This window comes from Somniosus microcephalus, unplaced genomic scaffold (assembly GCF_052327205.1).
Source record: "Somniosus microcephalus isolate GS21.2 unplaced genomic scaffold, FLI_Smic_1.0 unresolved_chr1, whole genome shotgun sequence".
Taxonomy (NCBI): Eukaryota; Metazoa; Chordata; class Chondrichthyes; order Squaliformes; family Somniosidae; genus Somniosus; species Somniosus microcephalus.
The window spans coordinates 173,064,827-173,091,356 of record NW_028225179.1 but is presented as its reverse complement, the minus strand read 5'-3'; the positions used below and the strand labels follow the sequence as shown (position 1 = coordinate 173,091,356).

Genomic DNA, 26,530 nt, shown 5'->3' with positions numbered 1-26,530 from the left:
ACTGAGGATCACAGTCGCAGGTGGAGGGAGCCACTGAGTACTGGAACTGTCCAATAGATACCTGGTATTGGGGACTGTAAGGTGGAGAGAGACAGTGACTCAGAGGATCGCAGTCACAGGGGGAGGGAGCCCCTGAGTACTGGAACTGTCCAATAGATACCTGGTATTGGGGACTGTTAGGTGGAGAGAGACAGTGACTCAGAGGGTCAGGGTCACAGTCACAGGTGGAGGGAGCCCCTGAGTACTGGAACTGTCCAATAGATACCTGGTATTGGGGAGTGTAAGGTGGAGAGAGACAGTGACTGAGGATCACAGTCACAGGTGGAGGAAGCCCCTGAGTACTGGAACTGTCCAATAGATACCTGGTATTGGGGACTGTAAGGTGGAGAGAGACAGTGACTCAGAGGATCACAGTCACAGGTGGAGGGAGCCCCTGAGTACTGGAACTGTCCAATAGATACCTGGTATTGGGGACTGGAAGGTGGAGAGAGACAGTGACTGAGGATCACAGTCACAGGTGGAGGGAGCCCCTGAGTACTGGAACTGTCCAATAGATACCTGGTATTGGGGACTTTAAGGTGGAGAGAGACAGTGACTCAGAGGATCACAGTCACAGGTGGAGGGAGCCCCTGTACTGGAACTGTCCAATAGATACCTGGTATTGGGGACTGTAAGGTGGAGAGAGACAGTGACTCAGAGGATCACAGTCACAGGTGGAGGGAGCCCCTGAGTACTGGAACTGTCCAATAGATACCTGGTATTGCGGACTGTAAGGTGGAGAGAGACAGTGACTGAGGATCACAGTCACAGGTGGAGGGAGCCCCTGAGTACTGGAACTGTCCAATAGATACCTGGTATTGGGGACCGTAAGGTGGAGAGAGACAGTGACTCAGAGGATCACAGTCACAGGTGGAGGGAGCCCCTGAGTACTGGAACTGTCCAATAGATACCTGGTATTGGGGGCTGTAAGGTGGAGAGAGACAGTGACTGAGGATCACAGTCACAGGTGGAGGAAGCCCCTGAGTACTGGAACTGTCCAATAGATACCTGGTATTGGGGTCTGTAAGGTGGAGAGAGACAGTGACTCAGAGGATCACAGTCACAGGTGGAGGAAGCCCCTGAGTACTGGAACTGTCCAATAGATACTTGGTATTGGGGACTGTAAGGTGGAGAGAGACAGTTACTCAGATGATCGCAGTCACAGGTGGAGGAAGCCCCTGAGTAATGGAACTGTCCACCTGAGCAGGACCTGAATGGATAGTTACCTCCCTGTTGTCAGTGGGAAGAACATCCTTGACCCGTGTGACCACCTCTGGGAAGGAAAGGAAAGCCGACAATTGCCATGTTTGGAGCCAGTAACACGGATAGAAATACCTCTATAGAGGGACTATTAAGACTGAGGCACAAAACTAAGAAACCAGGCCTCAAGCTGTTGATCTCCGGATTGTTTACCACTGGGCTTCTTAAGGCGGGAAATATGAGGCTGGTCAATTTGCGGCTGAGGGCTGGAGCAGGAGGGAAGTGTTCACGTTCTTGGGGCACTAGAGTGTGTTCAGTTGGAAGGGCCGGGACATCTGTGACCTTTACCGACCAACAATAATGGTTCTACAGAAAAGGTGAATGGAGCAGTTGGGGGGTATCGGGGGATGTGACTGGAGATTGGGAAATATCGGGATCTGAGACTAGAGGAAAGAGAATTTGAAGTAGGTGGAGTTAAAGTTGTGTTTATAAAAAGAAGAAACGGTGACAAGTCAACATTTCAAGTGTTGGAGCTAGTGTTGAGTGTTGTGTGTATGAGTGAACAAATCATTCCAAACATTCAGAAACATGAGAGATGTGATCTAGTATCTATAAGACGGGGCCTTGTTTTTCACAGGACTCAGAGGGAGATGTTTCTGGTGGTAACATTTTGAGGGAAGAGCAACAAATTTGTGGACGCCAGTATCAATAAAGAATTCTATGACAATGCAAGAACAACAAGAACAAACTGGCGTTTATATAACCCCTTTAATGTTGAAAAACCTCTCTAGGTGCTTCACAGGAGGGTTACCAATCAGAATTTGAAACCGAGTCACAAGGTGATATTAGGACAGGTAAAGTTTAAGGAACATCTGAAAGGAGGAGAGCGAGAGAGAGAGGCGGAGAGGTTTAGAAGGTAATGTGTTCCAGGGAGCAATGCTAAGATGGAATCCGTATGTACACAGTTCAGCAATAGGAAGGGAGATAGCCCAATTCTCAGTGGATTTTACAGGTCAGCGAGCTGTGGAGGTGAGATAGAGGTGGGACTGGGGAAACTAGTTCTGACTGATGCAATTTTGGGGAGATACAAAATATTTCCTAAACTTTCTAAAAATGATGGTGGAAGTGAAGTTTTGATGTACTAGAGGAGGATGTGGGGCACAGTTAGAGATCACTGTAGAGAAGTATTTGGATCTGAGTAAAATAGCCGAGGTGGAGAAGTCACTGGGCTCAGAGATAATGCACACCAGACTGTTAGAGGAAGTCAGAGAGGTGATAGGAGGGACTGAGCACAGCATTTCAACCCAGGTTTAATATCAGACTGTTAGAGGAAGTCAGAGCGGAGATAGGAGGGACTGAGCACAGCATTTCAACCCAGGTTTAATATCAGACTGTTAGAGGGAGTCAGAGAGGTGATAGGAGGGACTGAGCACAGCATTTCAACCCAGGTTTAATATCAGACTGTTAGAGGAAGTTAGAGAGGTGATAGGAGGGACTGAGCACAGCATTTCAACCCAGGTTTAATATCAGACTGTTAGAGGAAGTCAGAGCGGTGATAGGAGGGACTGAGCACAGCATTTCAACCCAGGTTTAATATCAGACTGTTAGAGGAAGTCAGAGAGGTGATAGGAGGGACTGAGCACAGCATTTCAACCCAGGTTTAATATCAGACTGTTAGAGGAAGTCAGAGAGGAGATAGGAGGGACTGAGCACAGCATTTCAACCCAGGTTTAATATCAGACTGTTAGAGGGAGTCAGAGAGGAGATAGGAGGGACTGAGCACAGCATTTCAACCCAGGTTTAATATCAGATTGTTAGAGGAAGTCAGAGAGGAGATAGGAGGGACTGAGCACAGCATTTCAACCCAGGTTTAATATCAGACTGTTAGAGGAAGTCAGAGAGGTGATAGGAGGGACTGAGCACAGCATTTCAACCCAGGTTTAATATCAGACTGTTAGAGGAAGTCAGAGAGGTGATAGGAGGGACTGAGCACAGCATTTCAACCCAGGTTTAATATCAGACTGTTAGAGGAAGTCAGAGAGGAGATAGGAGGGACTGAGCACAGCATTTCAACCCAGGTTTAATATCAGATTGTTAGAGGAAGTCAGAGCGGTGATAGGAGGGACTGAGCACAGCATTTCAACCCAGGTTTAATATCAGACTGTTAGAGGAAGTCAGAGAGGTGATAGGAGGGACTGAGCACAGCATTTCAACCCAGGTTTAATATCAGATTGTTAGAGGAAGTCAGAGAGGTGATAGGAGGGACTGAGCACAGCATTTCAACGCAGGTTTAATATCAGACTGTTAGAGGGAGTCAGAGAGGAGATAGGAGGGACTGAGCACAGCATTTCAACCCAGGTTTAATATCAGACTGTTAGAGGGAGTCAGAGAGGTGATAGGAGGGACTGAGCACAGCATTTCAACCCAGGTTTAATATCTGACTGTTAGAGGAAGTCAGAGAGGTGATAGGAGGGACTGAGCACAGCATTTCAACCCAGGTTTAATATCAGACTGTTAGAGGGAGTCAGAGAGGTGATAGGAGGGACTGAGCACAGCATTTCAACCCAGGTTTAATATCAGACTGTTAGAGGGAGTCAGAGAGGTGATAGGAGGGACTGAGCACAGCATTTCAACCCAGGTTTAATATCAGATTGTTAGAGGAAGTCAGAGAGCTGATAGGAGGGACTGAGCACAGCATTTCAACCCAGGTTTAATATCAGACTGTTAGAGGAAGTCAGAGAGGTGATAGGAGGGACTGAGCACAGCATTTCAACCCAGGTTTAATATCAGACTGTTAGAGGAAGTCAGAGAGGAGATAGGAGGGACTGAGCACAGCATTTCAACCCAGGTTTAATATCAGATTGTTAGAGGAAGTCAGAGAGGAGATAGGAGGGACTGAGCACAGCATTTCAACCCAGGTTTAATATCAGATTGTTAGAGGAAGTCAGAGAGGTGATAGGAGGGACTGAGCACAGCATTTCAACCCAGGTTTAATATCAGACTGTTAGAGGAAGTCAGAGCGGTGATAGGAGGGACTGAGCACAGCATTTCAACCCAGGTTTAATATCAGACTGTTAGGGGAAGTCAGAGAGGAGATAGGAGGGACTGAGCACAGCATTTCAACCCAGGTTTAATATCAGACTGTTAGAGGAAGTCAGAGAGCTGATAGGAGGGACTGAGCACAGCATTTCAACCCAGGTTTAATATCAGACTGTTAGAGGAAGTCAGAGAGGAGATAGGAGGGACTGAGCACAGCATTTCAACCCAGGTTTAATATCAGATTGTTCGAGGAAGTCAGAGAGGAGATAGGAGGGACTGAGCACAGCATTTCAACCCAGGTTTAATATCAGACTGTTAGAGGAAGTCAGAGAGGAGATAGGAGGGACTGAGCACAGCATTTCAACCCAGGTTTAATATCAGACTGTTAGAGGAAGTCAGAGAGGTGATAGGAGGGACTGAGCACAGCATTTCAACCCAGGTTTAATATCAGACTGTTAGAGGAAGTCAGAGCGGTGATAGGAGGGACTGAGCACAGCATTTCAACCCAGGTTTAATATCAGACTGTTAGAGGGAGTCAGAGCGGAGATAGGAGGGACTGAGCACAGCATTTCAACCCAGGTTTAATATCAGATTGTTAGAGGAAGTCAGAGAGGTGATAGGAGGGACTGAGCACAGCATTTCAACCCAGGTTTAATATCAGACTGTTAGAGGGAGTCAGAGGAGATAGGAGGGACTGAGCACAGCATTTCAACCCAGGTTTAATATCAGACTGTTAGAGGGAGTCAGAGAGGTGATAGGAGGGACTGAGCACAGCATTTCAACCCAGGTTTAATATCAGACTGTTAGAGGAAGTCAGAGAGGAGATAGGAGGGACTGAGCACAGCATTTCAACCCAGGTTTAATATCAGACTGTTAGAGGAAGTCAGAGAGGTGATAGGAGGGACTGAGCACAGCATTTCAACCCAGGTTTAATATCAGACTGTTAGAGGAAGTCAGAGAGGAGATAGGAGGGACTGAGCACAGCATTTCAACCCAGGTTTAATATCAGACTGTTAGAGGAAGTCAGAGCGGTGATAGGAGGGACTGAGCACAGCATTTCAACCCAGGTTTAATATCAGACTGTTGGAGGAAGTCAGAGAGGAGATAGGAGGGACTGAGCACAGCATTTCAACCCAGCTTTAATATCAGACTGTTAGAGGAAGTCAGAGAGGAGATAGGAGGGACTGAGCACAGCATTTCAACCCAGGTTTAATATCAGACTGTTAGAGGAAGTCAGAGAGGTGATAGGAGGGACTGAGCACAGCATTTCAACCCAGGTTTAATATCAGACTGTTAGAGGAAGTCAGAGAGGTGATAGGAGGGACTGAGCACAGCAGTTCAACCCAGGTTTAATATCAGACTGTTAGAGGAAGTCAGAGAGGAGATAGGAGGGACTGACCACAGCATTTCAACCCACGCTAAATTAAAAAAATATACAGGTGGACGGAAGAAGCCCAAGTGATGTTTCTGTTCTAATGTGGAGAGTGAATTAACCTGGTAACCAGAGACCATTGCGTAGAAACTCCTCAAATCTGTTAATCCAGGTCGAATTAGTGAGCATTTAGCGAGAAGGAGAATGATGAGGGGAGGCTGGAACTGATCAGCTGTAGAAAAGTCGTATTTGACAATTTTACGAACAATGACGGACAGGCGAAGACCCTTTGGTCCATCCAGACTTTCCCAGGCAATTGCGATACTTTGTCATACTTTGTTGTAGCTATCCCAAACCAAACCATGGGTGAGGTGAAAAAAACCAGGTAAAAACACAGGTCAATTTGGGGGATTAAAATAGGGTAAATTCCTCTCCGACCCACCTAGGCGATTGAAACTAGTCCAGCAGATCAATCTTGCACTGAATTCCCGGAAGAGTCTTCCTGTTGTAAGAGGTGATGTCCGCACCAAACAGGAACAGGTCCAGCTCTTGCCTGAAGGAATTCACCGAGTCAGTGTCCACCGCCAGAGAAGGGATCCTGTCCCAGAGGTCGACTATTCTCTGGGAAAAGAACCACCTCCTGACATCTAACTTAAATCTGGCCTTGCGCAACTTAAAATTGTGACCCCTGACCCTCCGCAAGCTATGTCATTGGAACAAACTGTCAAATGGAACACAATCGATTCGCTTCATCATCTTATAAACCTCAATCAGATCACCGCTTAGTCTTTGCTCCTCTAAAGTGTAGAGTACAAATTCTTAGCCTATCTTGATAACTAAGTTGCTTTATACTGGGAATTAGTCTAATGTCCCTCCTCTGCATCAGTTTCAAAGCCTCAATATCACCCACCTTATGTGGGGACCGTAACTGGACACAGTATTCCAAGTGAAGCCTTTACCAAGGTCTTGTACTGGGACAGAATAGGTCGTCTTATACCCTACTGTCATATGAATGCACCCCAATACCCCCTTTGTTCTCGCTATCACTTCACGGCATTGCTCCTGTACCTTTAGAGATGTATCCACCAGAATACCCGGATCTTCCTTTCTCCCCCTTATTTAATGCCATGAAGGGTGTATGAATGTTGAGCACTTGCACTGCCCACAGGAATAACACGGCACTTATCCAAGCTAAACATCATTTGCCAGTCATGTGCCCAATCTCCCAACACATTAAGATGCAGTTTTGTTGAGCCGTGACTATACGGGTTGATGGAATGTTGTACATGTGGTGTATGTGGGTTATCAGAAGGTGTTTGATAATGTGGCTCACCAGAAGGTGTTTGATAATGTGGCTCACCAGAAGGTGTTTGATAATGTGGCTCACCAGAAGGTGTTTGATAATGTGGCTCACCGGAAGGTGTTTGATAATGTGGCTCACCAGAAGGTGTTTGATAATGTGGCTCACAGGAAGGTGTTTGATAATGTGGCTCACAGGAAGGTGTTTGATAATGTGGCTCACCAGAAGGTGTTTGATAATGTGGCTCACAGGAAGGTGTTTGATAATGTGGCTCACCAGAAGGTGTTTGATAATGTGGCTCACCAGAAGGTGTTTGATAATGTGGCTCACAGGAAGCTGTCGCCGTTTGGTATACGATGACATGTAGCTGCCTGGGTAGAAAGTGGATAATGTGTTTAGTTTTCTCCATTTGTGTTCACAGATCCGAACTCTACAATCACTGAGTTCTTGACAAAGTGCGACGATTACCAGCTGTTCCAGTTCACGAAATTCTACCGGGACAGACTGGAACAGGCGATTGAAAGAGGGGTGGACGGAGTCAGCTCGTTGTTAACATACGAGAGGCATTTCAGTGGACAAGAACATCGGGTAAGTGGGAGGGACACAGAATGAGTCTGGATTATCCAAACATCACAGGACTGACAGGATATCAGATCTTAGAATCACAGAATGTTACCGAAGAGAAACTCGTCAAATAGGAAGTAAATAGATAAACTGAAAATATTGTGAATCTGAAACAATGATATGAAGAGGTGAAAATACCCAGCGGATCCGTCCGTATCTGTACAAAGGACAGGGGAACGGTTCGGGTATAACTCTTTGTGGACTGAAAACAAAGGGAAAAGTTTTAGTGGGACTGGGAAAAGGAGAGACGGGAGGTAACAGACAGGAATTACAGGGAACGTCAAGAGTTTACTGACTTGGAAACTACATAAAGTAAATTAAGGAACCGAGAGAAGACAAAACTCATCTGTGCAGTAAATGAGAGGCTTTTCAAGAACAAAAACAAAATGGTAAAATGGTTAAAATGTATGAGACAGGAACAGGAAAACTAACCCCCAAAAAATGAGGATTGAAAACCCGACGCTGTGCAGGTTTTTCCTCCCCCGCGTCACCGGGAGTCAATTCAAACTTCGGCAGAGACTCAATACTGGCGGTAGAACCTGTCGTGGAGCGTCACTCCCCGGGACAGCACTTCAGGAAATTCCAGCAAGCAGCCTGTAATGTTCTGTCGGTTACCTGTAATGGAATAGAACTAAATGGAAATGATAATCGGGCAGGGTATAATGGACGGTCGACCTGCTACCAACTTTCCCAGTAGATAATCTAGGAAATTTACACTCATCCCAACCTCCAGCTCACTACCCATTACCGTTAATATCCCACCTGGTCTAATCCCAACCTCCTGCTCACTACCCATTACCGTTAATATCCCACCTAGTCTAATCCCAACCTCCTGCTCACTGCCCATTACTGTTAATAACCCTCCTAGTCTAATCCCAACCTTCTGCTCACTACCCATTACCTTTAATATCCCACCTAGTCTAATCCCATCCTCCTGCTCACTGCCCATTACCGTTAATATCCCACCTAGTCTAATCCCAACCTCCTGCTCACTGCCCATTACTGTTAATATCCCAACAATCTAATCCCAGCCTCCTCCTCACTACCCGTTACCATTAATATCCCAGCTAGAGTGATCGGAACCTCCTGCTCGCTATCCATTACCGTAAAATTCCCACCTAGTCTACTCCCAACTTTCTGTTCACGACATATTACTGTTAATATCCCACCTAGTCTAATCACAATCTCTGTCTCAATACCCATTACCGTTAATATTCCACCCAGTCTAATCCCAACCTCCTGCTCACTACCCATTACCGTTAATATCCCACCTAGTCTAATCCCAACCTCCTGCTCACTACCCATTACCGTTAATATCCCACCTAGTCTAATCCCAACCTCCTGCTCACTGCCCATTACTGTTAATATCCCACCTTGTCAAATTCCAAACTCCTATTGACTCATTATGGTTATTGTCCCAATTAGTCCAGGTGCAATCTTCTGTTCACACCCCATACTCCAGCATTCCTTTCTATCCACGCAGCAATAGAAATAGATTTTAGCAAATAAATGTCCACTTGCTTCTACCCTAGCTTGAATTCTGCATTGTAACCACCTCCGTGTGTAATTCACTATCAACCTTCACCCCGAATTCTTCAAATTAGCCTAAATATGTGCTCTCTGGGCAATCAGATCAGTAACGATTTATTGAATCAATTACTCTTCAGAATCTGAAGACTTGCAGCAACTCCTCACTTAACCTGCTCACCTCTAGTGGAATGAGCCCAACGTTCTCAAATCGCACTCTCTAACGGTAACTCCACATCCCTGGTAACATCCTAGTGCAATTGCACGCCAGTTTTTCCATTGCTTTTACATCCTATAAATGGAGTGTTCAAATTTGTACACAACTGGGGAAATTACCTGCCTCTGTGCTCTTGGTGTGGGACGTCACTCCCCAGGGGGCACATGAGATTGAGATTACTCAGTCTGTAATTACATGCCCCTGTGCTCTTGGTGTGGGACGTCACTCCCCAGGGGGGAACATGAGGAAATTGAGATTTCTCAGTCTGTAATTACCGGCCCCTGTGCTCTTGGTGTGGGACGTCACTCCCCAGGGGGAACATGAGGAAATTGAGATTACTCAGTCTGTAATTACCTGCCCCTGTGCTCTTGGTGTGGGACGTCACTCCCCAGGGGGAACATGAGGAAATTGAAATTTCTCAGTCTGTAATTACCTGCCCCTGTGCTCTTGGTGTGGGACGTCACTCCCCAGGGGGGAACATGAGGAAATTGAGATTTCTCAGTCTGTAATTACCAGCCCCTGTGCTCTTGGTGTGGGACGTCACTCCCCAGGGGGAACATGGGGAAATTGAGATTACTCAGTCTGTAATTACCTGCCCCTGTGCTCTTGGTGTAGGACGTCACTCCCCAGGGGGAACATGAGGAAATTGAGATTTCTCAGTCTGTAATTACCTGCCCCTGTGCTCTCGGTGTGGGACGTCACTCCCCAGGGGGGAACATGAGGAAATTGAGATTTCTCAGTCTGTAATTACCTGCCCCTGTGCTCTTGGTGTGGGACGTCACTCCCCAGGGGGAACATGAGGAAATTGAGATTTCTCAGTCTGTAATTACCTGCCCCTGTGCTCTTGGTTTGGGACGTCACTCCCCAGGGGGAACATGGGGAAATTGAGATTTCTCAGTCTGTAATTACCAGCCCCTGTGCTCTTGGTGTGGGACGTCACTCCCCAGGGGGAACATGAGGAAATTGAGATTTCTCAGTCTGTAATTACCTGCCCCTGTGCTCTTGGTGTGGGACGTCACTCCCCAGGGGGAACATGAGGAAATTGAGATTTCTCAGCCTGTAATTACCTGCCCCTGTGCTCTTGGTGTGGGACGTCACTCCCCAGGGGGAACATGGGGAAATTGAGATTTCTCAGTCTGTAATTACCTGCCCCTGTGCTCTTGGTGTGGGACGTCACTCCCCAGGGGGGGGAAACATGAGGAAATTGAGATTTCTCAGTCTGTAATTACCTGCCCCTGTGCTCTCGGTGTGGGACGTCACTCCCCAGGGGGAACATGAGGAAATTGAGATTTCTCAGTCTGTAATTACCTGCCCCTGTGCTCTTGGTGTGGGACGTCACTCCCCAGGGGGAACATGAGGAAATTGAGATTACTCAGTCTGTAATTACCTGCCCCTGTGCTCTTGGTGTGGGACGTCACTCCCCAGGGGGAACATGAGGAAATTGAGATTTCTCAGTCTGTAATTACCTGCCCCTGTGCTCTTGGTGTGGGACGTCACTCCCCAGGGGGGAACATGAGGAAATTGAGATTACTCAATCTGTAATTACCAGCCCCTGTGCTCTTGGTGTGGGACGTCACTCCCCAGGGGGAACATGAGGAAATTGAGATTTCTCAGTCTGTAATTACCTGCCCCTGTGCTCTTGGTGTGGGACGTCACTCCCCAGGGGGGAACATGGGGAAATTGAGATTTCTCAGTCTGTAATTACCTGCCCCTGTGCTCTTGGTGTGGGACGTCACTCCCCAGGGGGAACATGAGGAAATTGAGATTTCTCAGTCTGTAATTACCTGCCCCTGTGCTCTTGGTGTGGGACGTCACTCCCCAGGGGGGGAACATGAGGAAATTGAGATTTCTCAGTCTGTAATTACCAGCCCCTGTGCTCTTGGTGTGGGACGTCACTCCCCAGGGGGGGAACATGAGGAAATTGAGATTTCTCAGTCTGTAATTACCTGCCCCTGTGCTCTTGGTGTGGGACGTCACTCCCCAGGGGGGAACATGAGGAAATTGAGATTTCTCAGTCTGTAATTACCTGCCCCTGTGCTCTTGGTGTGGGACGTCACTCCCCAGGGGGAACATGGGGAAATAGAGATTTCTCAGTCTGTAATTACCTGCCCCTGTGCTCTTGGTGTGGGACGTCACTCCCCAGGGGGAACATGAGGAAATTGAGATTTCTCAGTCTTAATTACCGGCCCCTGTGCTCTTGGTGTGGGACGTCACTCCCCAGGGGGAACATGAGGAAATTGAGATTTCTCAGTCTGTAATTACCTGCCCCTGTGCTCTTGGTGTGGGACGTCACTCCCCAGGGGGAACATGAGGAAATTGAGATTTCTCAGTCTGTAATTACCGGCCCCTGTGCTCTTGCTGTGGGACGTCACTCCCCAGGGGGAACATGAGGAAATTGAGATTTCTCAGTCTGTAATTACCTGCCCCTGTGCTCTTGGTGTGGGACGTCACTCCCCGGGGGGGAACATGAGGAAATTGAGATTTCTCAGTCTGTAATTACCTGCCCCTGTGCTCTTGGTGTGGGACGTCACTCCCCAGGGGAACATGAGGAAATTGAGATTTCTCAGTCTGTAATTACCAGCCCCTGTGCTCTTGGTGTGGGACGTCACTCCCCAGGGGGGGAACATGAGGAAATTGAGATTTCTCAGTCTGTAATTACCTGCCCCTGTGCTCTTGGTGTGGGACGTCACTGCCCAGGGGGGGAACATGAGGAAATTGAGATTTCTCAGTCTGTAATTACCAGCCCCTGTGCTCTTGGTGTGGGACGTCACTCCCCAGGGGGGGAACATGAGGAAATTGAGATTACTCAGTCGGGCATTTTCTGTCCGCTCACTGTAATGGTTTGGTTTCTGCAACATTTTGTTCACAGAGTGAGTGACTGGGGGATGAATAGTGGTAGTTTTATATTTATGTAATAGGCCAGATTTTGTGGTAGAAATAATGATGGGGCTAACAGCATTTATACACATTGGGCAGATGCATGGCAAATGCAGTATAATCACCCAACCTGTCCAAATCATCCTGGAGTTTCTCTGCATCCTCCTCACAGCACACACGCCCACCCAGCTTTGTGTCGTCTGCAAACTTGGAGATATTACATCTAGTTCCCTTGTCTAGATCATATACAATATATATATACCATACATATATATATAAAAAGATCTGTTTATTCCAGCTCTTTGCTTCCTGTCTGCCAACCAGTTCTCTGTCCAAGTAAGTACCTTGCCCCCAATCCCATGTGCTTTAACTTTACATGCTAGTCTCTTATGCGGGACCTTATCGAAAGCCTTCTGAAAGTCCAAATACACCACATCCACTGGTTTCCCTTATCTATTCTACCAGTTACATCCTCAAAAAATTCCAGTAGATTAGCCAAGCATGATTTACCTTTTGTAAATCCATGTTGACTTTGTCTGATCCTGCCACTGTTTTCCAAGTGTGCTGCTATTACATCTTTTATAATGGACTCTAGCATTTTCCCCACAACCGATGTCAGACTTACCGGCCTCTAATTCCCCGTTTTCTCTCTGCCACCCTTCTTAAATAGTGGGGTTGCATTAGCTATCCTCCAATCCATGGGTACTGCTCCAGAGTCTATAGAATTTTGGAAGATGACCAGCAATGAATCTACTATTTCTAGGGCCACTTCCTTAACTACACTAGGATGTAGATTATCAGGCCCTGGGGATTTATCGGCCTTCAATCCCGTCAATTTCCCTACAAATACTGATTGCATTCAGTTTCTCCCTCTCATTGGACCCTATGTTGCCCTGGGAGACATCTCTGTGAGGTTATTTGTGTCCTGCTTTGTGAAAACAGCACCAAAGTATGTATTTAATTGGTCAGCCATTTCTTTGTTCCCCATTATACATTCCCCTGATTCTGACTGCAAGGGACCTACGCATGGCTTCGCCAATCTTTTTCTCTTCACATATTTATAGAAACTTTTACAATCAGTTTTTATGTTCCCTGCAAGCTTACCCTCATTCAATTTCCCCCCTCTTAATTAATCCCTTTGTCCTCCTTTGCTGAATCCTAAACTGCTCCCAATCCTCAGGTTTGCTACTTTTTCTGGCGAAATTATATGTCCTCTCCTTGGATCTTATGCTATCCTTAATTTCCCTTGTTTGCCACGGTTGAGTCACCTTATTTGTTTTATTTTTATGCCAAACAAGGATGAACAAATTCTGTAGTTCACGCATGCGATCTTTAAATGTTTGCCATTGTCTCTGCACCATCAGCCCTTTAAGTAACGTTCCCCAATCCATCCTAGCCAAATCGTGCCTCATACTATCGTAGTTTCCTTTATTTATATTCAGGACGCTAGTCTCTGAGTCAACTACGTCACTGTCCATTTTAATGAAAAATTTTATCATATTATGATCGCTCCTCCCCAAGGGGCCTTGCACAACGAAATTGCGAATTAATCCTTTCTCATTACATAATACCCAGTCTAAGATGGTCTGATCTCTAGTTGGTTCCTTGACATATTGGTCCAGGAAACCATCCCTTATACACACTAGGAATTCCTCCTCCACAGTACTGTTACTAGTTTGGTTAGCCCAATCTATATGTAGATGAAAGTCACCCATGATATCTACTGTGCCCTTATTGAACGCATCTCTAATTTCCTTTTTAATGCCATCCCGAACCTCAGCATTACTGTTTGGGGGCCTGTATACAACTCCCACTAACGTTTTCTGTCCCATGGTATTTCTCAGCTCTGCCCATACAGATTCCACATCATCCGAGCTAATATCCTTCCTTACTATTGTGTTAATCCCCTCTTTAACCAGCAATGCTACCCCACCTCCTTTTCCTTTTTTCCTGTCCTTCCTGAATATTAAATACCCCTCGATGTTGAATTCCCAGTCTTGGTCACCTTGGAGCCATGTCTCCATAATCCCAATTATATCATATCTGTTTACATCTATTTGCGCAGCTAATTCATCCACCCTATTACGAATGCTCCTTGCATTAAGACACCATGCCTTCAGGCTTGATTTTTTAACACTCTTAGTCCTTTTAGAATTCTTATTTACTGTGGCCCTGTTTGATTAACACGCTTGATATCTCTGCTTTCCGCTTTTGCTTTTCTCCTTCCTGTCTTTTGTTTCTATCCTTGCTTCCCTTTCCTCTGTCTCCTTGCACAGGTTCCCAATCCCCTGTTATTTTAGCTGAAACCCTCCCCAACAGCAGTAGCAAACACTCCCTGTAGGACATCGGTTCCGGTCCCGCCGAGGTGCAAACCGTCCAGTTTGTACTGGTCCCACCTCCCCCAGAACCGGTTCCAATGTCCCAGGAATTTGAATCCCTCCCCCTTGCACCATTCCTCTAGCCACGTATTCATCTGAAATATTCTTCTATTTCTACTCTGACTAGCACGTGGCACTGGTAGCATTCCTGAGATAACTAACTTTTGAGGTCCTATTTTTTAATTAACCTCCTAACTCCCTATATTCAGCTTTTAGGACCTCATCCTTTTTTTTACCTATATTGATGGTACCTATATGCACCACGACAACTGGCTGTTCACCCTCCCCCTCCAGAATGGCCTGGATGGCTTTGCAGGGTTGACTGTGCTGGGTGTTCCTTCGTCGTGTCCGAATCCAATTCCGTATTTTTCTTTGTAGAGGTTTACTAGGCCATTTCAGAGGCCATCACATTGGTGAAGGACTGGAGTCACTTAGACCAGGCATAAAGGGCATTGGGTTTTATGACAATCTTTATTAATACCAGCTTTTTATTTCAAAATGTTTCAGATTTGAATTTGAATTCAAATTCATGAAACGTCCACGATGATATTTGAACCGTTATCTCTGGATTACTCGTCCAGTAACATAACCAACAGGCTATCATTCTCGACATCTCATCATCTCTGTCCATTGTCTGATTGCACCTCTGTGAAGTGCCTTTCGACGCTTTCTTTTCTGTATTAAAGGTGTTGTATCAATGTAAGTTTTGATGATGAAAGTCCTGATTACACCAACCCCATTGCTGGATATCGGTTCCCGGTTACCGAGTTTTCATACCGGCAGCGGATGTGTAAAATAACGGGTGTCAGACATTTCAATTACCGGGGGGAAAGCGATTAGATTTTTCATTATTTTTATTGGTCGATTCTCCAGCCCTACACATCAACAGTGATTGTTTCGATTAGTCAGTGTAATTTCTCAGGCAGTTTTCTAGCTGTTTCTCTCACTTCAGATTCGTTCCTTCCCTGCCACTAGAGTTCTGACTCGCTGCTTTTTTATTTCCCAGGAAATCACAAACTGTGGCAGCACCAGGAAAAACTGAGAGAAAGGAGTCTATCATATTGTCAGTCAGTAATCTGATGTCCTGAAGGACAGAGACAAATAATCACATTAAAACTGCTGCAGATTCTCAGTGATTCCTCACTCTCCGAGAACTATAATTCACAAATTTCTTTGCCGTTAATGACTGAATCAAGATGTTTACAGAATATTCAGCCCATGTTCAGAATGAATCAGAACCCGACACAGTGACTGCTTCCTGTGCTCAACAACTGGGAGATCCCATCACTGAGCAGACCCTTTCCTCTCATTCTCAGTGTTTATATTTCATTCAGCTCCTCAATATATTCATTATTGTTCTTTACAGAAAGTCACTGAGCTCGTGGAGAAGGGAAACCGGGCAGACAGTTCCAAACTTCTCCTAACTCTGGTGATGGAGAAAGGCTCTCGGGCCCGAAGGGTGATGTGGGAATCCTTTGTGAAAATGCGCCATGGGGTACCAAAGCTGGACAAAATACTGAAAGAAATACAGGAACTTGGTACGGTAAAATCACACTGAATTCAATTTCACATTCAAACAGGATTTCACTATAATATTACACAGATCTGATTTCACTATAATATTACACAGATCTGATTTCATGAACACTAATTGATTTAAACAGGTTCTGAACCATTTGATTACATGAACATCGCACGAGGTTTATCCGAAGTACCCAGTCACCTGAGAGGTAAGTGATGAAATGGAGATTTCAAACCATTTATTTCACGATAGAATCCAAATATTTGTCTGGAGCCGATTGTTTAAATGTTGTCAGAAACTGTGAATGAGAAGTTCAAAGACTAAGGATTGAACATTGTTTGGTTTCGTGATTAATCCACAAACGTTCTGCCTTGATTCAATTTACAAAAAGTGCCAATTTTTGAATTGTTGGTAAATTTGCACGTTTTGTATGCTCCAGTTAATCCAACTGCACATTGCCTACACCTGGCAGGATCCTGATACACTGTGAAACCCCATACACACCTGGCAGGATCCTGATACACTGTGAAACCCCATACACACCTGGCAGGATCCTGATACACTGTGAAACCCCATACACACCTGGCAGGATCCTGATACACTGTGAAACCCCATACACACCTGGCAGGATCCTGATACACTGTGAAACCCCATACACACCTGGCAGGATCCTGATACACTGGGAAACCCCATACACACCTGGCAGGATCCTGATACACTGTGAAACCCCATACACACCTGGCAGGATCCTAATACACTGTGAAACCCCATACACACCTGGCAGGATCCTGATACACTGTGAAACCCCATACACACCTGGCAGGATCCTGATACACTGTGAAACCCCATACACACCTGGCAGGATCCTGATACACTGTGAAACCCCATACACACCTGGCAGGATCCTGATACACTGTGAAACCCCATACACACCTGGCAGGATCCTGATACACTGTGAAACCCCATACACACCTGGCAGGATCCTAATACACTGTGAAACCCCATACACACCTGGCAGGATCCTGATACACTGTGAAACCCCATACACACCTGGCAGGATCCTGATACACTGTGAAACCCCATACACACCAGGCAGGATCCTGATACACTGTGAAACCCCATACACACCTGGCAGGATCCTGATACACTGTGAAACCCCATACACACCTGGCAGGATCCTGATACACTGTGAAACCCCATACACACCTGGCAGGATCCTGATACACTGTGAAACCCCAACACACCTGGCAGGATCCTGATACACTGTGAAACCCCATACACACCTGGCAGGATCCTGATACACTGTGAAACCCCAACACACCTGGCAGGATCCTGATACACTGTGAAACCCCAGACACACCTGGCAGGATCCTGATACACTGTGAAACCCCACGCACACCTGGCAGGATCCTGATACACTGTGAAACCCCATACACACCTGGCAGGGTCCTGATACACTGTGAAACCCCATACACACCTGGCAGGGTCCTGATACACTGAAACCCCATACACACCTGGCAGGGTCCTGATACACTGTGAAACCCCATACACACCTGGCAGGATCCTGATACACTGAAACCCCATACACACCTGGCAGGATCCTGATACACTGAAACCCCATACACACCTGGCAGGATCCTGGTACCGTGTGGAGCAAATGCCTTTGTGCTTGATGTGGAAGTTGTCTCTTCCCCTGTGCAGCTATTCAGCACAAACTGTTGTAAAAGTGGTGGAGAATTGGGAAAAGTTTAAGCATTACCATTGTACATCACCTCATGAACGTCAGATGTTCGATCTAATCTGAGAAGATGTTCCGAGTTTCACACAATCAAACATTAACTGAGAAGGAACATGAGGAATAGGCCATGTTATGGGTGATCTGAAATTGCTTGGGCCGATTACCTCTGACAGTGAAACAGTCAAACTATATTACCCTGATTTCACACAGAAACACAACCAATTGTCTCTTGTCCCCAATTACACTGCCCCTTAGTGTCCTCCCTGGTAACTGGTCTCCCGCTCTATTACCCTTCAGTGAAAAATATTACCCTGATTTCACACAGAAACACAACCAATTGTCTCTTGTCCCCAATCACACTGCCCCTTAGTGTCCTCCCTGGTAACTGGTCTCCCACTCTACTACCCTTCAGTGAGAAATATTACCCTGATTTCACACAGAAACACAACCAATTGTCTCTTGTCCCCAATCACACTGCCCCTTCGTGTCCTCCCTGGTAACTGGTCTCCCACTCTACTACCCTTCAGTGAGAAATATTACCCTGATTTCCCTTCTTAGACCTGGCGTGTTAATATCAGTTTTCTCTTGATTAATTGGGTTCATCGTGAATCTCATTCTAGCAATAATGTTGTGACTTCTGTTAGAAATTCTGATCAATTCCTGACACACACAATCATCTTATTTCTCGCTGCACCTTCATCATTTCAATAATATTCTTCCTGTGATTAGAAGTACACACAATAGCTGCCTGGACCTGACACACTAACAGTGCAAGTTCTGTCCATTCACAGTCTGTCCCTCTCCCAGTGTACACACTAACCCAGATAACCTGCCCACGGTCTGTTACAGTAACAGTGCAAGTTCTGTCCATTCACAGTCTGTCCCTCTCCCCGTGTACACACTAACCCAGATAACCTGCCCACGGTCTGTTACAGTAACAGTGCAAGTTCTGTCCATTCACAGTCTGTCCCTCTCCCCGTGTACACACTAACCCAGATAACCTGCCCACGGTCTGATACAGTAACAGTGCAAGTTCTGTCCATTCACAGTCTGTCCCTCTCCCAGTGTACACACTAACCCAGATAACCTGCCCACGGTCTGATACAGTAACAGTGCAAGTTACATAAGAACATAAGAACATAAGAAATAGGAGCAGGAGTAGGCCAATCGGCCCCTCGAGCCTGCTCCACCATTCAATAAGATCATGGCTGATCTGATCCTAACCTCAAATCTTCTATCACTCTGCATCCACCCGAACCCATGTGATCTCCCGGGAGAGGCGAAAAACCAGATAAAGACCCAATGGCCAATTTGGGAGAAAAAAATCTGGGAAATTCCTCTCCGACCCATCTAGGCGATCGAAATTCTTCCAGGAGATCACTCTGTCCCTATATTTTCTACAGTACTTACCTTCTGTAAAGGCGATCTCCACCCCAGCCAGGAACAGGAATAAAACCATCTCCTGAAATCTAACAGAATTAGAACACAGTAGGAGCAGAACAAGGCTCCACGGCCCCTGGGCCCGCTCCACTACCCACAGGGCCATGACCATTCCGAACCCAGACTCATGTCCAATTTCCTGCCCGCTCCCCGTAACCCTTTATTCCCTTTACTTCTAGGAAACTATCTATTTCTGTTTTAAATTTATTTAATGATGTAGCTTCCACAGCTTTCTGGGGCAGCAAATTCCACAAACCTACCACCCTCTGAGTGAAGAAGTTTCTCCTCATCTCAGTTTTGAATGAGCAGCCCCTTATTTTAAGATTATGCCCCCTAGTTCTAGTTTCACCCATCATTGGGAACATCCTCACCGCATCCACCCGATCAAGCCCCTTCACAATCTTATATGTTTCAATAAGATCGCCTCTCATTCTTCTGAACTCCAATGAGTAGAGTCCCAATCTACTCAACCTCTCCTCATATGACCACCCCCTCATCCCCGGGATTAACCGAGTGAACCTTCTTTGTACTGACTCGAGAGCAAGTATGTCTTTTCTTAAGTATGGACACCAAAACTGTATGCAGTATTCCAGGTGCGGCCTCACCAATACCTTGTACAACTGCAGCAATACCTCCCTGTTTTTATATTCCAACCCCCTAGCAATAAAAGCCAACATTCCATTGGCCTTCTTGATCACTTGCTGCACCTGCATACTAACTTTTTGAGTTTCGTGCACCAGGACCCCCAGATCCCTTTGTACTACAGTACTTTCCAGTTTCTTGCCATTAAGATAATAACTTGCTCTATGATTTTTCCTGCCAAAGTGCATAACTTCACACTTTCCAGTATTGTATTCCATCTGCCAAATCTCTGCCCACTTACTTAGCCTGTCTATGTCCCTTTGCAGGTTTTTTATGTCCTCCTCACTCATTACTTTCCGTCCCATCTTTGTATCATCTGCAAACTTTGATATGTTACACTCGGTCCCCTCCTCCAAATCGTTAATATAGATTGTAAAGAGTTGGGGACCCAGCACTGACCCCTGCGGAACACCACTAGTTACTGGTTGCCAATCTGAGAACGAACCATTTATCCCAACTCTCTGCTTTCTGTTAGAGAGCCAATCCTCCACCCATGCCAGAATATTACCCCCAATCCCGTGATTTTTTATCTTGAGCAATAATCTTTTGTGTGGCACCTTGTCAAATGCCTTTTGGAAGTCTAAATACACTACGTCCACTGGTTCCCCTTTATCCACCCTGTATGTTACTTCCTCAAAAAACTCAAGCAAATTTGTTAAACATGACTTCCCCTTCATGAAACCATGCTGAGTTTGCCCTATTAAATTGTGTTTATCCAAATGTCCCGTTACTGTCTCCTTAATAATGGACTCTAACCATTCACAGTCTGTCCCTCTCCCAGTGTACTCACTAACCCAGATAACCTGCCCACGGTCTGATACAGTAACAGTGCAAGTTCTGTCCATTCACAGTCTGTCCCTCTCCCAGTGTACACACTAACCCAGATAACCTGCCCACGGTCTGATACAGTAACAGTGCAAGTTCTGTCCATTCACAGTCTGTCCCTCTCCCAGTGTACACACTAACCCAGATAACCTGCCCACGGTCTGATACAGTAACAGTGCAAGTTCTGTCCATTCACAGTCTGTCCCTCTCCCAGTGTACACAATAACCCAGATAACCTGCCCACGGTCTGATACAGTAACAGTGCAAGTTCTGTCCATTCACAGTCTGTCCCTCTCCCAGTGTACACACTAACCCAGATAACCTGCCCACGGCCTGATACAGTAACAGTGCAAGTTCTGTCCATTCACAGTCTGTCCCTCTCCCAGTGTACACACTAACCCAGATAACCTGCCCACGGTCTGATACAGTAACAGTGCAAGTTCTGTCCATTCACAGTCTGTCCCTCTCCCAGTGTACACACTAACACAGATAACCTGCCCACGGTCTGATACAGTAACAGTGCAAGTTCTGTCCATTCACAGTCTGTCCCTCTCCCAGTGTACACAATAACCCAGATAACCTGCCCACGGTCTGATACAGTAACAGTGCAAGTTCTGTCCATTCACAGTCTGTCCCTCTCCCAGTGTACACACTAACCCAGATAACCTGCCCACGGTCTGATACAGTAACAGTGCAAGTTCTGTCCATTCACAGTCTGTCCCTCTCCCAGTGTACACACTAACACAGATAACCTGCCCACGGTCTGATACAGTAACAGTGCAAGTTCTGTCCATTCACAGTCTGTCCCTCTCCCAGTGTACACACTAACACAGATAACCTGCCCACGGTCTGATACAGTAACAGTGCAAGTTCTGTCCATTCACAGTCTGTCCCTCTCCCAGTGTACACACTAACCCAGATAACCTGCCCACGGTCTGATACAGTAACAGTGCAAGTTCTGTCCATTCACAGTCTGTCCCTCTCCCAGTGTGTACACTAACCCAGATAACCTGCCCACGGTCTGATACAGTAACAGTGCAAGTTCTGTCCATTCACTGTCTGTTCCTCTCCCAGTGTACACACTAACCCAGATAACCTGCCCACGGTCTGATACAGTAACAGTGCAAGTTCTGTCCATTCACAGTCTGTCCCTCTCCCAGTGTACACACTAACCCAGATAACCTGCCCACGGTCTGATACAGTAACAGTGCAAGTTCTGTCCATTCACAGTCTGTCCCTCTCCCAGTGTGTACACTAACACAGATAACCTGCCCACGGTCTGATACAGTAACAGTGCAAGTTCTGTCCATTCACAGTCTGTCCCTCTCCCAGTGTACACACTACCCCAGATAACCTGCCCACGGTCTGATACAGTAACAGTGCAAGTTCTGTCCATTCACAGTCTGTCCCTCTCCCAGTGTACACACTAACCCAGATAACCTGCCCACGGCCTGATACAGTAACAGTGCAAGTTCTGTCCATTCACAGTCTGTCACTCTCCCAGTGTACACACTAACCCAGATAACCTGCCCACGGTCTGATACAGTAACAGTGCAAGTTCTGTCCATTCACAGTCTGTCCCTCTCCCAGTGTACACACTAACCCAGATAACCTGCCCACGGTCTGATACAGTAACAGTGCAAGTTCTGTCCATTCACAGTCTGTCCCTCTCCCAGTGTGTACACTAACCCAGATAACCTGCCCACGGTCTGATACAGTAACAGTGCAAGTTCTGTCCATTCACAGTCTGTCCCTCTCCCAGTGTGTACACTAACCCAGATAACCTGCCCACGGTCTGATACAGTAACAGTGCAAGTTCTGTCCATTCACAGTCTGTCACTCTCCCAGTGTACACACTAACCCAGATAACCTGCCCACGGTCTGATACAGTAACAGTGCAAGTTCTGTCCATTCACAGTCTGTCCCTCTCCCAGTGTACACACTAACCCAGATAACCTGCCCACGGTCTGATACAGTAACAGTGCAAGTTCTGTCCATTCACAGTCTGTCCCTCTCCCAGTGTGTACACTAACCCAGATAACCTGCCCACGGTCTGATACAGTAACAGTGCAAGTTCTGTCCATTCACAGTCTGTCCCTCTCCCAGTGTGTACACACTAACCCAGATAACCTGCCCACGGTCTGATACAGTAACAGTGCAAGTTCTGTCCATTCACAGTCTGTCCCTCTCCCAGTGTACACACTAACCCAGATAACCTGCCCACGGTCTGATACAGTAACAGTGCAAGTTCTGTCCATTCACAGTCTGTCCCTCTCCCAGTGTACACACTATCCCAGATAACCTGCCCACGGTCTGATACAGTAACAGTGCAAGTCCTGTCCATTCACAGTCTGTCCCTCTCCCAGTGTGTACACTAACACAGATAACCTGCCCACGGTCTGATACAGTAACAGTGCAAGTTCTGTCCATTCACAGTCTGTCCCTCTCCCAGTGTACACACTAACCCAGATAACCTGCCCACGGTCTGATACAGTAACAGTGCAAGTTCTGTCCATTCACAGTCTGTCCCTCTCCCAGTGTACACACTAACCCAGATAACCTGCCCACGGTCTGATACAGTAACAGTGCAAGTTCTGTCCATTCACAGTCTGTCCCTCTCCCAGTGTGTACACACTAACCCAGATAACCTGCCCACGGTCTGATACAGTAACAGTGCAAGTTCTGTCCATTCACAGTCTGTCCCTCTCCCAGTGTACACACTAACCCAGATAACCTGCCCACGGTCTGATACAGTAACAGTGCAAGTTCTGTCCATTCACAGTCTGTCCCTCTCCCAGTGTACACACTATCCCAGATAACCTGCCCACGGTCTGATACAGTAACAGTGCAAGTCCTGTCCATTCACAGTCTGTCCCTCTCCCAGTGTGTACACTAACACAGATAACCTGCCCACGGTCTGATACAGTAACAGTGCAAGTTCTGTCCATTCACAGTCTGTCCCTCTCCCAGTGTACACACTAACCCAGATAACCTGCCCACGGTCTGATACAGTAACAGTGCAAGTTCTGTCCATTCACAGTCTGTCCCTCTCCCAGTGTACACACTAACCCAGATAACCTGCCCACGGTCTGATACAGTAACAGTGCAAGTTCTGTCCATTCACAGTCTGTCCCTCTCCCAGTGTACACACTAACCCAGATAACCTGCCCACGGTCTGATACAGTAACAGTGCAAGTTCTGTCCATTCACAGTCTGTCCCTCTCCCAGTGTACACACTAACACAGATAACCAGCCCACGGTCTGATACACTAACGGCGGGTCTTCTGCACATTGTCCCTCTCGGTGAGCAATCAATCCCGTTTTCCATTGCTGCAGAAGGGAATCACCACTGACGGTTTCAGAGTTTGATCCACTCGAACTTCTACTCTCATATAAACAGGATCACGTGTGGATTTGTAATGTGATTTCTAAAGCACAGTGCAGGCCGGAGAGTATTAACCATCAGAGGGAAAATATCACCTTCATTGAAACCTCCATGTTCAGTGAATATTAGAATCAAGTGAGGATTTGAAACTTTTCTCGACCATTGTTCACTTTCAAGCGAGGTTTCCATTAACTGAGATTTAATTTCTACACGCACGTCTGTTGAAGCTGTGAATTAAACCGTGCAATATTTTACTGAACATTCAATGTTATTGAGAAGTTGTTTTTTGTCAATACAACTAACATTGAAACCACTTTCTGTCTGTTCTAATTGAAGATGTTCAGCAGAAACACAAGGAAACACTCCGGGTACAAACTGAAACACTGAGAGTGAACACGATCCTAATAAAGGAGAAGGTTAAGATTTTCCAGCTGGTTGATCGATACGCTGAGCTAACGATCATTTCTACTGTTCGAGATCGGACACTTGTAGAACATGAACTGCTGGCAAGAGGCCGAGACCATGAAGAGTGGAGAAAACAACATCTCTGGGGAGAGCTGGAAAAAATCCGAACTGATCAATTGTTCCACAGCAGTTTTTCCCAGAGAGAATCCAAATCTGGGAGTTCAGGAGCAGTGAGCGGAGTCCCGGGGATTGGAAAAACAACAATGGTACAAAAGATTGTTCATGACTGGGCCACTGGGAAAATATACCCAAACTTTCAATTTGTTTTCAGTTTTAAATTCCGGGATTTGAACGCATTTAACTGTAGAATAAACCTGAGGAATCTGATACTGGATCAGTATCCTTACTTTGGGAATATTCTTAGGGAGCTCTGGAAGAACCCAGAGGGATTGCTGTTTATATTCGATGGTTTGGATGAATTCAAGGACAGGATCGATTTTGCTGACAATCTGAGAAATACTGAACCTCAGCACAGGTGCACAGATCCCGAAGACTGGTGTGAAGTGTCTGACATTGTGTACAGTTTAATACAGCACAAGCTGCTCCCAGGATGTTCAGTGCTAGTGACCAGCCGCCCCACTGCATTACATTTACTGGAAAAGGCTGAGATCAGTGTCTGGGCTGAAATCCTGGGATTTGTTGGTGAAGAACGGAAGGAATATTTCAACAAGTTTTTTGAAGATCAGACGGTGGCAGCAGCTGTTTTCAAACACGTGGAGGAGAACGAGATCCTGTACACAATGTGCTACAACCCTTCCTACTGCTGGATCCTCGGTCTGTCACTGGGCCCCTTCTTTACACAAAGAGACAGGAATCGGCGAGTTCCCAAGACCATCACCCAACTATATTCCTACTATATTTACAACATTCTGAAAAACCATGGCCGAGAGATTGCAAGCCCCCGTGATGTGTTACTGAAGCTTGGTGAGATGGCCCTCACAGGAGTCTCCGAGAAGAAGATTGTGTTTGGAAATGGAGATTTGATCAAGTACAATCTGCAACCTTCCCAGTTCCTGTCTGGGTTCATGATGGAACTTTTGGAGAGAGATGATTCTGTCCAGAGCGTGGTGTACACATTCCCGCACCTCACCATCCAAGAGTTTGTAGCCGCACTCTCACAATTCCTGACTCCAGATCCTGGGGACATCCTGAAACTCCTCAGAGAATCCCACAGCAAGAAAGATGGGCGATTTGAGATATTTCTCCGTTTTGTTGCTGGTCTCTCCTCCCCACAGGCAGCTCGGCCCCTGGAGGAGTTTCTGGGTCCATTTCTTCATCAAACCACCTGCCGAGTGATTGACTGGGTGAAGGAGAAGATTGAAGGACAGATTGGAAACACAGGGAGTGAAACTGGTAAAAGGAACCTCCTGAACACATTCCACTACCTGTTTGAGTCTCAGAATAAAGGACTGGCTCAGACCACAGTGGGATCTGTGGAAACACTTACATTTCGTGAATTGACATTGACCCCGATTGACTGTGTGGTCCTGTCTCACGTCATTGGACTCTGTGATTCAATAAAATACCTCGATCTAGGAGGCTGCTCCATTCAGTGTGAAGGACTCCAGTGGCTGGGGCCCGTACTGCACAAATGCCGGGTGTTGAGGTAACTGTTTATTTGTCTCTAACTGTTGGGTGAATTGTAGAACAGTCACGGATTGTGTTGTTGCTCCATTCAGTGTGAAGGACTCCAGCGGCTGGGACCCGTACTGCACAAATGCCGGGTGTTGAGGTAACTGTTTATTTGCCTCTAACTGTTGGGTGAATTGTAGAACAGTCACGGATTGTGTTGTTGCTCCGTAATGTAGGGAAACAAACAGTTCAGTTAAACCAGGGAGAAGTGGATTCAACACAAATATGACCAATAATAAGAGGATCGGTCAGTAATTCCCTAAGGACTGGAGAATCTAAAATGGATCCTTGTGAACAAGTAGAGATTT

General features: G+C 46.4%; 1 protein-coding gene across 2 annotated transcripts in view; it reads left to right on the top strand.

Moving 5' to 3' along the window:
• The window catches only part of LOC147096579 (NACHT, LRR and PYD domains-containing protein 3-like), a 73,687-nt gene extending 47,371 nt beyond the window's left edge, over positions 1–26,316 (top strand). For both annotated transcript variants that reach the window (XM_085975381.1, XM_085975380.1), the window contains 4 exons: positions 7,372–7,538; positions 15,940–16,111; positions 16,238–16,303; positions 24,462–26,316. In XM_085975381.1, coding sequence (XP_085831507.1) covers positions 7,372–7,538; positions 15,940–16,111; positions 16,238–16,303; positions 24,462–26,200 — 2,144 coding nt within the window. In that variant the 3' untranslated portion in view covers positions 26,201–26,316. The remainder of the gene's footprint in view (positions 1–7,371; positions 7,539–15,939; positions 16,112–16,237; positions 16,304–24,461) is intronic.
• Positions 26,317–26,530: the final 214 nt, after the last annotated feature.